Genomic DNA, 14,904 nt, shown 5'->3' with positions numbered 1-14,904 from the left:
AAAACTGGTCAAACTGGGCTTGGTATGTGAAATTAGGTCGACGGTCCCATCGATGACTAGATTGGACCGTCGGGCTATCACTGGTTAGGAGCAAACCGGCAAAAATCGAACCAGCTCGATGTGTCAGCCACTACAACGGCGACATTCCGGCGGCTAGGAAATGATCGATGGCACGTCTTCGATGGTTGAGCATACAATCCTACTAGAACTCTACCAGAGAATTTGATTTCAGATTAACTATTCCAAAAATAATATTATTTTAATATATTTAATATTAAATTAAATTTAATACTTATCTTAATAGTAAAATATTGAGAATTCAAAGGACCTGTTCAAAAACAACATATTCGATTTTGAAGGATAAATGTATTTTACTTTTTGAGGAGAGTAAAATAGCTTTTAACAAATTTAAAAATTTATTTAGTATATTGATAGTTAATTACTCCACAAGTAAAATCATGAGGTTGATAAATATTTTATAAAGGTATAGTAAAATATTTTAAAAATACAAGTAAATTCTTAAAGTTGCTTGTAAAATAATATATATATGCTGTTAGTGTATAAAGTACTCACTCTTAAAACTAATATATGTTTTTTATTAAAAAACAAAATTTACCAAAACAATATGATGATATGGGAAAACATAGACACATGTCACAATACCATTGGATTTTTTTTATGGATTCATCGTTTTTTTTTTTACGCCATGCAAAATAGACTTTTAAATAAAATTTAGAATGATACCTTTTATAGTTAACCACTTAATAAAAATGATTGAATTTTAAAACCTCATTTTAACCGAAACTTTTACATTTTTTTTTAAAATTTATCAACTGAATTTTTAATTTTATTTGAAAACTTGTTGTGACAAAGCCCTTCGCTTAAAGCTAGCAATAATAATGGAGAACAGTTGGATAACCATCTCTTGCTTTCTAGGTTTTAGATCTTCAAACTTCAAGCCCTTTAAATTTTAGAAAGGTTAAATCACTCTTTTGGGTCCAAATTTAGCAACTTTTCTCATATTAGAGTTTAAACTTTTTTAGTATAAGTTAAGTCTTAAAATTGATTTTTTTTATCTAATTTTTTCAAGAAAATATCAAAACTAACTTGAATAAAAAATTTCAAACCTCAATGAACAATTACCAAACTTAAAGCCAAACTTGCACCAAAAAAATTTATATCCAAATGTAGAAAAGCATTATATAAAAAAGCTATATTGATATAATTATATTGAATCTCTAGTAATTTGTATTTGTCCCATAATTTGTATAACAAAATAAAATTCAAATCCAAATTTTTAAATTCAGGTTCCAAATGTAACCTTATCTCAAATACCCAAAATAAAACATTAATTTTGGTTGATTTTATATTCATGTTACCAATTCATTAACTACTCTCAATAAATTTGATAAGTTGATATTGTACCGATTGACTCTTAACTCAACTGATCTCGTTGCTATTGTAATAACTAAAAAGATATGAGTTCAAGGGTGCTTAAATGCATATTGTCCGAGATTATATAAAGAAGTCCATAATGTAAATATTAAATGTCTCTGATTTTTATCTTGATATATACCCGAAAACAGATAGAAAACAGGGACTCAGAGAGTCATATTTCCCCTGCCTGCACATTTCATACTTGTCATCCTACATACTCAGGGATATCACCGAACGATATACAAAACATATCACCTTTGATTGCATTTGAAATTCAAGCTAATTCTGTTCACAGAATAGCACCATTGTGTTCCAATAGACCGAAGGAACATTGCACTAAACTATATAACCATATCACTAGATGCCATATCTAGTTCAGTCCATGAGCCACCGATATACCCCCAGAACTCTTGTAATATCGTAAACAGTACTTAGTATGGTGCAAACATTTAATAGGCTAACACAACAGAAAAGAACAACACGCTCTAGTAGTTACTAATCCCTAATAAAATTTGTATCACTCTCCTGCGAACTGTTACTCAGACCAGAAGTTTATAAAGGCGGTAACAAAGGATTTAAAGATAGTCCAAAGGGGGTTAGTTTCAGATTCTGCACTGCTTTTCGATGTCCCTTCCCATGATTCACTGTCCATAGAAACCAATGGAATACCCTAAGGAACTCTATAAATTCGACTTCAAAAATATAATGAGCAAAGACTAAGGATACTTACAGATTAATTCGGTCTAATGTTTTACTGCTTCCTTTCTTTGAGTTGACATGCTGAGCGTCAACTTTACTTTCAACTGCAACGGCCCTCTCCGATGTTGACTCGTAAGTGCCATGATTTTTTGGGGGGACACCATTTGAAACATTTATTGCCTGATGAAAAACATAATCATGCATATTAAGCAAACTTATAATTAGTGAATATAGGCAAAGGCAAACAAACATTCACATGCTAATAGACAAAAACTGTTAAATCATGCATATTAAGCCATGTTTCGTTGCTTGATATCAGACATAGACATTCACAAAGGTTTTGGACCAAAGCTCACCTTTGGACCAAAGCTCACCTCTCCAACAATTGCTTTGCTTTGTTCATTTGTATCCGACATTAAAGTATCAGTACGAGAGACCTCTAATGCTGCACCATTGGGAGTATCAAGCTTAGCATTTTCCCCAGTCGAGCATTCTGAGCTTTCTGATAACGGATCTGAAATGCTTTCCACCATTTTCTTATCTGTTAAATTGGAATTCTTTTCCAACAACAAATCCACATTGTTTTCTACTTCTTTACCATCATCTGTCAACACAGAAACCTCAGAGGAATTCATACCATCCAACTTAAAACTACCATTTTCTTGACTCACATTGAGCTTCCCATTTTCCGTTTTATCCAAATTTTCATTTAATTTCCCAACTTCGCTAGACATTCCATTGATGCTGTCTGTTGGTTTAGCAACAGGCCGCAAGGGAAATGTCTCTACTACTATATCTGCTTCTACTTGAATGACTTTAGATGTGAATGCATCTGTTTCCTTCTTACTTTTATCACTTTCAGGAGGTTCAATTACTTGCCCGTCTACAAGGGCTGCTTTATCAGTTCCATTTGTCACATCAATAAGATTCCCATTAATAATTTTTTCACTGCCAAACTCTTTATATTCAGATTCCATAGAATTCCCATTAGTAATCATAACCGATTCATCACTTCCATCCTCATGATGACTAGGAACAAAAGAACTTCCATTTGATCGTTCGGACAGAAGAGGTTCAGGTGGAGTTGAAATGGAACCCAGTGGATTTTGTTGCAAGAACCGATCAATGTCATGTTCCCCTTCAGTCAACTTAGCAGGACCCAACACTCTATTTTCTTGAATTATCTCTCGCACAATCTCCCGTATTATGTAGAAAGACCCACCAACTTCCTTGTGGGTGAGGTTAAGAGATGGAAAATTCCCATTGTTTGATTCTTGATACCTGCGACAAGTTCATCAATGGGTGAGTTTTAAGACAGGAAATCTTCTAGTAAGTTTAAAATCGAAGAGAAAAATAGCCTATAAGTTTAAAAATCCACGTGAAAGGAAATAAAAGAAGTACAAGGTTTATAGAAATGGGTACACCAAATTGAAGCCAACATGGAAATTGAACTCTTCCACATTCTACATAGGTTTAAAAATCTAATGTGGCATGTTAAATGAACCATAAATGATGCTCCCCCATGAATAACAGCAAAGAATCATATCAACAAAGTTAGCAAGAGGTCACATTTCAACTTTTACTACCAAGTATGCTGACGGCAACATTTTACATTTATATTTGCACAAAAATCCTTATATCAAACAAAGAAAGTCCAGTTTGAACTTTGAAAAGAAAGCCAAATGTGTCTTAGCATACAGTCTTCAAAGAAATATAATACATTTAGGCAAATGCCCTACTATATACACAAGAATTCCATTATGAATACCATGTCACAGGGTAAATAGAAGTGGATTGGAATGACAAAAGAGAAAACCGGTCCTGGTAAAGACTAAATTAAGATGAAATAATTAAATTCATCAGTAGTAGCAAACAAAAGGAAGAGGAACTATGTGAGATTACTTCTTTATAAAAGATTCAACCATTGACTTCCTTTCCTCCTTTGAACGCCGAACCCGAGTCTTCTTCCCTCCGGACTCATTGCACTTAGCTAGAGCAAATGTTTGCCCAACCCACCCACCTTTTATAGCATGCATGAGGATAAGAAGGTTTACCAGCTTACAGCATTACAACCTACAGAATACAGAACCAAGATCAAGATCAGAAAAGTCTAATCCATAAACATAAACCCTTTCATAATGAGCTCAAATTACGCAGTCCAGAAGGGCAGAGTGCAAGAACAGCCACTCAATTATTAGCAAGTGCACCATGACTATATATTATTTTATATTTTAGATAATGATAAGACTAACAGCAACTCAAGAATTCACACAAAAAAAAAAATGAAGAAGAATATTTTATATTTTATATTTTAGATAATGATGATGTTAACACTCAATTATGATATAAAGGACAAACACTTTCCATTTGCAAGATCCTCCAAATATTTTTGCAAAGTAGTGGATATCTGCTTTACGTCCTAATGTAATGAAAATCCAATCTAAAATCTAATAATAAAGTCTTACTATCGAATTCTCAAATTAGAAAAAACGATAATTTGGAGCTACCTGATATTGAAAATAAAAAAGGTATTCAAAAGCTAACTCTTGACTCTATCATAAACTCAAAAAGGCCAAATGTAACCGTAATACCAACATACTTAAAACATAAGCAAAAACAAATTGATATAGAATAATGCCAACATTATAAAAAGTAGCAACAAAAATATAGAAAGACGCAATTATCATTACAAACCAGTATGAGAAATCCCAAAGTTTTCAAAAGCAGCAGTTCAAAGTCAATCTAGTAACTATAAAACCAGTATGAGAGATGCTTAATTCATGCAAGAAATCTAGTTTGAGAATGAAAATCTTGAGAAGAGAAAGATAGAAAACAATAGATGAAAAGAAAAGAATGAAAACCATACAAACATTGACAGGATGATAATGAGATAACACTCTGTTTCGATCAACATTACTTTCAGAATGTACACATTCTAATCTACTTATACATAAACTGATTAATTGCTAAAGAACTAACTAACTACAACTGAATTAACTGCTTAACAACCAAAACAGCTGACTAACATCTAACTCCCTCAGTTAACTAACAGCTAACTCCCCATTTATCACATACTAAAGTCTTCATGAGCCTTCAAGCTGTTGATTCAACATTATACAACTTTTCTTAGGTAAACTATTGGCTTTTTTATTCCTAGTTATGAACACTCAAAACTTAGGCCTCGCTGGTACTCACATCTTTTTATCCACTATTTGCACTTTGTTTTCTATAAGAATGTTATTTCTTAGTTTGAGTAAAATGGATAAAAATCTAACCTCTAATAGTAATCATAATGGTACTCTAAATTAAAGAAAATTAATTTATGTCACTCCCCATGAAATTCCAATTCTAGTTACTGATTCTCCCAAAAAATTTCTATTAAAAAAAAAAAAGCAAATGGAGCCTTACTCAAGCCAGGTGAATTCAAAGTGTAGCCTCTTGAGCAAAAGAACTTAAAATTAAAAAAAAAAAATCAAAAGATTAAAATTGAACCCAAATTGCATCAGTTTCTTTTCTTTTTTTTCGAGAAATCATTTCCCCGGTATTTACGTAACATGAATAAGACCCACTCCTTCTCAAGCACTAGGCATTGTAAAACCAACATCAAATAGTGTTGAAACTGGAAAAAAGCTACTTCAATGATCAATAACAAAAATAAGTCATTTTAGGCCAAATTAAAAAAAAAAAGAAAAAGAAACAGCTTAGACAAATGAACTTTAAGAGCAAGTGAAAGTAAGAAGATAATCAGATTTCATAAATGAAAATGAAATTCAAAGATCACCCAAATAAATAAATAAAATGGAGCTGAGAATGAGTGCTCACCTAAAGAGAAGATAGACAGAATGGGAATTTCTTCGTTTTCCTTTTTAATGCTATTTGGGGTTTATAAAAAAGGTTTTAAAACCCTAAAAAATTATTGTAAATAAATTAGCAGTGAGGAACAACAGTGTCCCCATTTTACTATTGGTTTTGTTGGAGGTCTGGGCGGCGGCTGGTACATTGCTTGTATTGTTATTGAAAATGTTTTGATAATTATTTAGGGCTTTTTTCAATTTTAAAATATATATTTAAATTAAAAATTAATTATCTAATAATAAAATATATATTTGAAAATGTACATTACTCCTTAGTTCTAATTTAACTTTTAATATTTACATATTTATGTCAATTTGATCCTTACTCTAAAGAATTCAAAAAATTAAGAAAATACAAAAATTCAAAAATATATAATTCAAAAAATATAATAAATTGAGAATACATTAAAATTATTAAAACTAGAATATTTTACCCCTTTTGTTGGGCTTCAAATTTTAATTATAATTATAATTATTTATTAAAATTGTAATATATATTTATTAAAATAATTATTATAGATTAAATCTTAAACTTTAGAAAAGTAGAGGGTCAATACTAAATTTTGTCGTTTTAGTACATTCTTTTTATATAAATAACTAATAAAATTATAAAAATTTACATGCTAGATTATATAAAAATAAAGTATGAAAATTAAATATTAAATTCAGGCGTAGTATAAAGATTAAAATTAAAATTTAACCATTTACAAACATAATAAAAAATGAAAAGAAAAACCTAGGTGTCAAAGAAGACATAGGGCTTGTATCGATTGTAAAAATTAAAGGCACAAAGATAAATTTAGCTCCTAATGTTTACTCATTTGGTTATTTTGGTTTTTATTGCTTTTTTAGGTTATTTTGGCCATTAACATTTAAAATTTAGTCAAATTGTTTGCTTCTTGACCAAAAATTCGATTGAACTGTTAAAATTTTAATGCCATTGACATGGCAGCTCATATGACATTTTAGTATACTTCAATGCTAACATGATTAAACTTTTTAAAAGTTTTTATGAACTTTTTTTAAATTTGTTGATTTCTTAAATGTTTTTATTTTTTAAGTTATTTTTAAAATAAAAATTATATGTGAACTACCATGTTAGTGGACACATCAATGTTCGTTAAAATTTTAATAGTTCAATCAATTTTTCCATAAAAAACAAAAAAGCAAATTGACTAAATTTTAAATGTTAAGGGCCAAAACGGCAAAACAAGTAAACATTAAGGGCTAAATTCACATTTACCTTTTCTATATTGTACGTGGAGGATACCAAGTTTAAAAATGTGTTGGCCTATGCCTTCCACAGCCATTGCCATGAAAGCTCTACGGCTAAGAACAAAGTCCATTTGGTTATTGTGATTAAGATCAGCCCCTTCACTGCTGCAAACACTTGAATTCTTCCACCTAATCTACCATAACATGATTTTTAAAATAAAAAAAAAATCAAACTCAAATTTCCACTATAGAAACAAGATTAAAATGTTAGAAAAATAAAAAAGTAGATTGTTGTAGAAGAAATCAGCACCACAGCTACCTCCCATCTTTGTATAATAGAAGAAACACCACTTGCAAGGTGTGCACACAACTTAAGCCTAATAATGCCAAGGAACCCTATCCGCAACAACAAAAATCACTCACTAAAAAATTATCTTTTGTAACACCTCGAATTTAGGCCTAGAAGTATTGGGCCTTGAGTATGGGTCCGTAAGGAGGTTGTATATAAGTATTTAATTGTGCAAGGAAATGACACAATTAAATGTTTGCTCAAGTGGTTAAGGGTCTTGAGAGGAGTTGGAAAAGTTTTGGGTTCAAACCTGGGCTTTAATAAAAATTTTGGTTTTAAGTGAATAAAACCTTAAGTGCTTGGATGAAGGCCTTCTAAATTATTGTGTTAAATAAATGTTCCAAGGAAACATGTGGTTTAGTGGTTGGGGCGTCATTAAAGTTGTAAGGGAGTCAGGGTTTAAGTTTTTGGCTCTTGCAATTTATTTTGGTTTTTCTTTTAAAAGAACCTGTACTTTAGCCTATAGACCTTATAATTAATTGAGGCTAAAACGGTAACACTGTAACACCTTCTATAGTATGTACATACAAAAAGGGTAAAAGTGTAAGGACTTGAGCTTAATGTATAACATCATACAACTAAAACTTTTCTATTCATTTGGTGATTTTTCTCCTCTTAACCGAATACACATACATAATATGTATCTCAAATGCTTAACATGTTAGTTCAAGCATAACATAATTACACTCATATCACAATATGAACTTATAAGTCAAGTTGATTTCACTTCAAGATTTATATCTAAACCATTATCAAATCCATACATAGAACTTTAGCCATATTCACATGGCTTTATATACAATACTATCAAAATAGCAACCTCCCAAAATATCATTCTATACATGCCATAATGTCTACTAGAGTTTTAAACAAAGATACCAAAAAGGTGGTCAAAAGATGCGATGACTTCGTAACGGTTTCCAAGCTTTCCTCGACAAGATGATCTATACAAAACCAATAACACACCAAGTGAGTTATTAACTCAATAAGTCCTAAGAAATTTCAAGAATGTAATGATCCAATTATCTTAACAAAAAAAAAAAGAATAAAGCTTTAATCCAATATTAGCCGAATTCAAACATGATATCACAAGGAAATCTTATGTCACATGTGTGCATTATGAATTTTGTACATACTTACCCGAATTCACTATGTACTCATACACCATTTAATTACAAATTGAATATACTATGGTAAATGTCATATACAAATCATTGGCGTATATACATATATAAATGACAAACAATGTTCAATTATTTAAATAAAACACAAATCAAGCCGCTCCATCTATCAATCAAATCTCCAATCCATTTAGATTTATTTATCACTAATTTATATCTTTGTTCAATTATATACTAATTGAACCGATTACCTTTCTCTTCTTTCTCTCTTCCCAAGCATTTTCTATTAATATACAGATTAAAATCAAATCCCATGTCTAGTATCCATGCACATTTGATTTCTCCCAATTTAATGTTTTAATAATTTCCATTTGCACAAGTAATTCTCCACAATCGATGTCGCACACTTAGTGCTCGATTTAAAAGTCCGCACACATAGTGCTCTTACTTATTCTCACACATAGTGCCACGTTTCCTCGCACACAGAGTGCCATGTAGTCTCGCACACATAGTGCCACTTAGTTTTTGCACATATAGTGCTGCATAACCTTGCGCACATAGTGCTGAAATTTCTTATCTATAGCTACCACAATATCATAAATAGGTCAATAAATCTCACATTCGATTTTCAAAAACTCATACATACCATGGTTTCTTATCCAACCTATTTTGTGTCATTTATGTGCATTATTAATCGTAACCTAAATTACTTAGGAACTTACCTTTTTAGTCGGATGAACAACTCCGATCAGCTACTCAACCGCTTTCGCTTTTCCTTTGGCTGAACTTGGCTCCCTTTGATCTTGAGCTCCAACTAAGCAAATAAAATAATTCAATCATCGTAACCCTAATTTATATTCATTCCTCATAGACACACACAGAGATTCGATATCCCATCTAATATTAACCAAGCCATAACAATTTAAAGTTTAACCCTTAAACTTAATAAACATCATCCAAACATACTTCTCATCTATTCCATTTATTCGCTACATATACAAGATAAATTTCGGCAAATTCACATTTCCAAATTTTTCAATACTAAATAATTTGTAAATTAATTAGCTAAACTTATTTTCGGTTAGTATTCATTTAAATACTATCAAGCTCGTATACTTCTAATTTCATGAGTTCAACATCTTAATGTCCATTGTAATCACTCAAATAAATTTTTAATACATAAATTAAGCTACTCAAACAATCTAAATTTAAATTCGGCAAACACCATACCAAACTATTTTAATCAAATTCTCCATAGCACATAAACTAAAATATAAAAATATAAATCTTATTCCTTCATCCATATCTCGGTCAATTGCTCAAATTACCCCATAAACATGAATTTTGCAATTTAACTAATCTACCATGAATCATTCGGCCTTAACACTTATTTGAATTATTTCTCATACAAGAAAGTAGAAAAAAAATAAAATGAACATTCTATTTAAACCACATATAGCTGAATGCACAAAGTATTACCCAACTAACAATTCAACAAGATTTACCTCATTCTAACATCTACTTATTCAATTCAACATGAAAACAACCTCAAATTCCAACATCTTGATACACGGCTTAGTGCCCAAACCACCATAAAATTTTAATTTTCTTGACATGGCCAAGAAATGCATTTAACAATTAACTTAAACACATAAAAAAAACTTCAAAAATCATTTCAAAACTTACCTCCAACTAGCAAAAGAGGGTGCCGAAGTACTTTAGTGAAATTTCTCTTTTTCTTTCCTTTGGTTTCGGTTTTTGCAAGAAGAAGAAGAAGATGAACACTTATTTTTAATTTCTTCTTTTATTCATCTTAATATTTTTTTATTCATATTATTTATGATATTATAATCATTTATCAATATAATATTATGATTAAATTAAACTTAGTGGAGGAACATCATTGCTTGGCCGGCCACTTAATGCATATTGGGCATTTTGCCATGCAAACCAAAACTTCCATACTTTGAAATTTATTTGGTCCTCACACATTTACCTAACATATTTTCTAAGTTTCTCAACTAAGTCCTTTCAAGTGAAATTCCCATTCATATAACTAAATTAAAACATCAAAATTTTCACACATGCACTATCACACATAGAAGATAAAAAAATTAATTTAATAAATTTTATGACTCAATTTTGTGGTCCCGAAACCACATTCCGACTAGGGTCAAAATTAGGGCTATCACAAACACAAAGAGCCTTATGGTGTTGTGGCAAGATGGCGTGTTATATAACTGTGAGGTCTAAGGTTCAAGTCTTGGGATGCGCAATGGAGTATTATTTTGCTGTTTGAGCTATGTAGGAGGTGGAGTTAGACTGGAACTCTGTGATTGAAGCTGAAATTTCGGCATTTGGGGCCTCACGAGCGTGCGATCGCTCGTAGGGTTAACCAAGCCCACGAAACGTGGGCGTACGTCGAGGAAGGCCACCATGAGCAATCTCATGGGCTTGGGTCGTATGAGCCCAACGGGCCCGTGGGCCTGCGTGGGTAAACTTTACTATTAAGTGGTACGTAGATAGACTTGTCATGTCGCGCACACGACTTAGGTAGTTATGGGCTACGTTGGGCATAGATGGGCCATATGGGCCTAATGGGCTCGTGGGCCCTACACGGATTAAATATGTAATTTGTAATAATTATCGGACTAGGCTATGTAGGTCACATAGCCGTATCTAAATTTGGACTAAATGGGCCACACGAGGGTGTGGGCCCACTTGGGTCGAGTAATAGGCCTTAGGGCCATTTGCATCGTTATGACTGTTTAAGTTACTTAAGTCACTCGAGGCGACGGTGGACCTTCTGTTGGGTCGTTAAGACCCCGGTTTGTAAAATCATCGAAATACCCTTGTAGTGTAAAATGACCGTAATACCCCTGTATGATAGAATGACGATTATGCCCTTATGCTCCGTATGACTGATGTGCCTATGATTTACATATATGATTGTACTGAGTATGACTTTACATGCATGTAATACTTATGACATGACATATTGCATATGGTTGGGTTATTATGGACAGAGGAAATGTACGGCTTGTAGCCGTTCTGTACAAGGCTTTCAGCCTTTTTGTGATACTTATGGCTTATAGCCGTTCTGTTAACTGGCACCATTGCTACGATATTTATGGCCTTTAGCCGTTCTGTTGACTTAGTGCCGCAACCGATGCTAAGCTTAGTGTGTTGGCTAGGTGGGTCGATGTTATCCCCACATGGTGTGTTGGTTGGTACGGGTGGTGTGTTGGTTGGACTGGTTGGGAATCATCGCATATCTCGCATCGACATCGATTACATTATTGGGCTAAGGGCCACCGACATCTTGTTTCGTGATGGGCTCAGGCCCAGTCTGTTTCTGCATATCGTATATCTGACTGTTTATTTTTTTAGGGACTACACACTGAGTTTTCGCAAACTCACCATTCCTGCCTAACTGTGTAGGTAATACTCAGACTTAGATGATTTGGAGTCGCGAGGGACTCTGAGGTGGCCACACGATTGCAGTGGATCTGCAACTTGACTTTATTTATTTTAAATTTCATATTGGGTTTTGGATTATGTAATAAGGCCATAGTGGGTTTAAGTTTTAAGTGGGCTTTTAATTTCTTATATTAAACTGCTAGTTTAAGAAAACTCGAGTTTTCAAAATATTCAAAGTTTTCAAAATGCTTCCGCAATTTAAGTTGAATTAATATTCCAATGGAAAATATTTTGGCAAACGTTTGTGACGAGATGATTTGCTAACCTCGTAGAAAAGGTTTTAATTTTAGAAATAAACTTTTAACGGCAACTCAATTCTTGAACGATGCTTTGATGCAACACGCCAGATTCGACCATAACGTCTAGGTCGAGTTTGGGGTGTTACAATCTTTGGTGTTTCTCAATTTCATTCTTTAAAGTAAGAAAACAATTTTGGGTATTAACCCAATTGTTAGGGAAAAGAAAATAAGTTGTTAGTATGGTTGTAGTTGTGTTAGTTTTACATGTTAATTACAACACAAATTGCAACTTAACGGATAACGGGCACTATGATAAAAGTTGTTTTGTTTTATTGGCATATTTTTCTTATCAAATCTATCTAGACGGTTAGGCCCAAAAAATATTAAAAGAGGGTGAATTGGTATTTTAAAATTTTCTACAATTTTTTTTCTAAATGATAAGGAAAGGGAAGAAAAGCTTGAACAATTCAATTTATAGTGGTTCAGCCCCAATTGCTTACCTCCACTACCTTAGTATACTTTAACCATGGATTTCCCAATTCATTATACTAGAATCATTACCTGTCAATGAAAAACTATAACATTTGCAATCCCTATTTATTTTCATAATGTTAAGATAAAATCATCCCCTTAGTTTTTATAGCTTAACTAAAACACTCTAGCTTTTGTGGTGTAACACCTCTCATCTATCTTTGTCGCTAGATTAGGGTTACGGGATGCTACAGTAAATAATAGAACAGAATCATAATATTTCATTTCAAAATGTTTTTCTTTAAACAATCATTAATCATCAATCATTCATTCAAAACATGTTATTCGTACTAAATCGATATTAAATTGAGCTTATGAAAGCTCTAAAAATAGTTCAAAACTATGGACTAATTTGAAACATTTTAGAAAAATGTGATAAAAATGCAAAATAGGGGTTACACGGCCATGTGATAGGTTGATGCTATATATTGTAGGGTCACATGGCCGTGTCGCTAGGCCATGTAACTAATTGTGGTTGTGTGGACCTAATTGTAAAACATTGCAAACATTCACACAACTGTGTGGTTGGGTCGTATAAGAGACTGAGACCATGTCAATGATCCTGTATCTAACTTACCGATGGCACAAGGTTCTGTCAACCAACCTTGTATGACACACTACCGTGTGGTAAACCGCGTAACATCAAACTGACTATTTTTCAAATGATGTAATCCAAACCTTTACACATTACCAAAACACAAGTTTAGGTGCATTTTATCATACCTAAATCACTTCATAAACTCAATTCAAAACATGATATAACACATCCTAGTAGTGCCTAACCAATATGCCATTATGATACCATCATATCCAAATATTAAACATACAACTTAACCGTTTATACAAGTATAAATAAGCATCATTGTGCATTTTACCATAAATACATACCAAATCTTACCTTTCTACCAACAAAAAATATGCTTTAATACAAACCAATATTAACTATATAGGTTTCAAGCAAACAATTAAACTTATAACATGTAAAGTTCATCTAAATCTCAATTTTCATTCATCTATTCATGATTCAAGGCATATCATATAATTAATAAGCAACCATTCATCAAAACATTACCATTTCATAATCTTTTTCGTGATTCAAGGATAATCACACATCCAAAGGCATGTTAAAACCATTCATTCCATCAAACATGTTAAATAACCTTGAAGAACACATTCCATATAGACCATATAAATCACATTATAACATCTACCACATAATCCCAAAATAACCTATATACGTGACATATAACCATTCAAAACATAAACCACAATCAAGAACCAAAGTACCAACATTCAAGATTGACCAAAAACGAATCGTCTATATGTACATGCCACAAAACCAAGTTTTAAATGATAGAAAGACTACTGAATCAATATCGAGATAGTGTGAACTTTGGACGACCCGTTTGACGTGTTCTGCAAGTTGACAATCTACAGGAAAATGGAAAAACAAATGAGGTAAGCTTATACAATGCTTAGTAAGTTCACAAGTATTAAACCAAGTAACTTACCTCAGGTTATAAATATACACTACATGCTACTTAGCTTGGTAAAGTTTACCTATCATGGAAAATCAAATATAAAAAAGGTGAGTTCAACATTTATTATTTTTAATATTTATCATACCATATAGTAACTCAATCATATAACATTTCAATTCACTGATTCAACATTTCATTACCATTCACAAAACAAATAATCATTTAATCAATTCACTTTCTTAATTATATCATACAATCTACTTACCTACAATACAATCCATTTCATATTAATGCCAAACATTATTTTCATTTCATTATTTGAATTTCTCAATCCATTTCATATTAAACCATATGAACTTTATTCCCATATCATATCAATTCATTTTTATACCAAATAGATATTAAATGTCAATTTAATGTCAATTACAATTTTGTTTCATAGTACAAATTCTGAATCACATTCATCGATTTGTCACGTTTTCATATAAGCCCCTTGGG

The 14,904-nt window shown here is 32.1% G+C and overlaps 1 protein-coding gene across 2 annotated transcripts; it reads right to left on the bottom strand.

The window, feature by feature from the left end:
* Nucleotides 1-1,537: 1,537 nt before the first annotated feature.
* LOC108483731 (uncharacterized) lies at nt 1,538-6,154 on the bottom strand. Of its 2 annotated transcripts, none has more exons than XM_017787291.2 (5): nt 5,959-6,154; nt 4,039-4,209; nt 2,493-3,417; nt 2,168-2,316; nt 1,538-2,081 (listed from the first exon to the last, which is right to left on the bottom strand). In XM_017787291.2, the coding sequence occupies exons 2-5, from the start codon at nt 4,170-4,172 to the stop codon at nt 1,973-1,975; spliced, it is 1,317 nt and encodes a 438-aa protein (XP_017642780.1). In that variant the 5' UTR covers nt 4,173-4,209; nt 5,959-6,154; the 3' UTR covers nt 1,538-1,972. The 2 variants fall into 2 exon arrangements, with proteins under 2 accessions (XP_017642780.1, XP_017642781.1); XM_017787292.2 differs by having other exon boundaries at nt 2,511-3,417.
* Nucleotides 6,155-14,904: the final 8,750 nt, after the last annotated feature.

This window comes from Gossypium arboreum, chromosome 1, assembly GCF_025698485.1.
Source record: "Gossypium arboreum isolate Shixiya-1 chromosome 1, ASM2569848v2, whole genome shotgun sequence".
NCBI lineage: Eukaryota > Viridiplantae > Streptophyta > Magnoliopsida > Malvales > Malvaceae > Gossypium > Gossypium arboreum.
Note: the sequence above shows the minus strand (reverse complement) of the source record. Positions and strands in the feature narration are given on the sequence as shown.

Coding starts and splice junctions, on each gene's coding strand:
- LOC108483731 (XM_017787291.2), bottom strand. CDS start 4,172: ATGCATGCTATAAAAGGTGGGTGGGTTGGGCAAACATTTGCTCTAGCT. Junction 3,418..4,038: donor GTTGAATCTTTTATAAAGAA/GTAATCTCACAT, acceptor AACTTGTCGCAG/GTATCAAGAATCAAACAATG. Junction 2,317..2,492: donor AGGTGAGCTTTGGTCCAAAG/GTGAGCTTTGGT, acceptor GTTTTTCATCAG/GCAATAAATGTTTCAAATGG.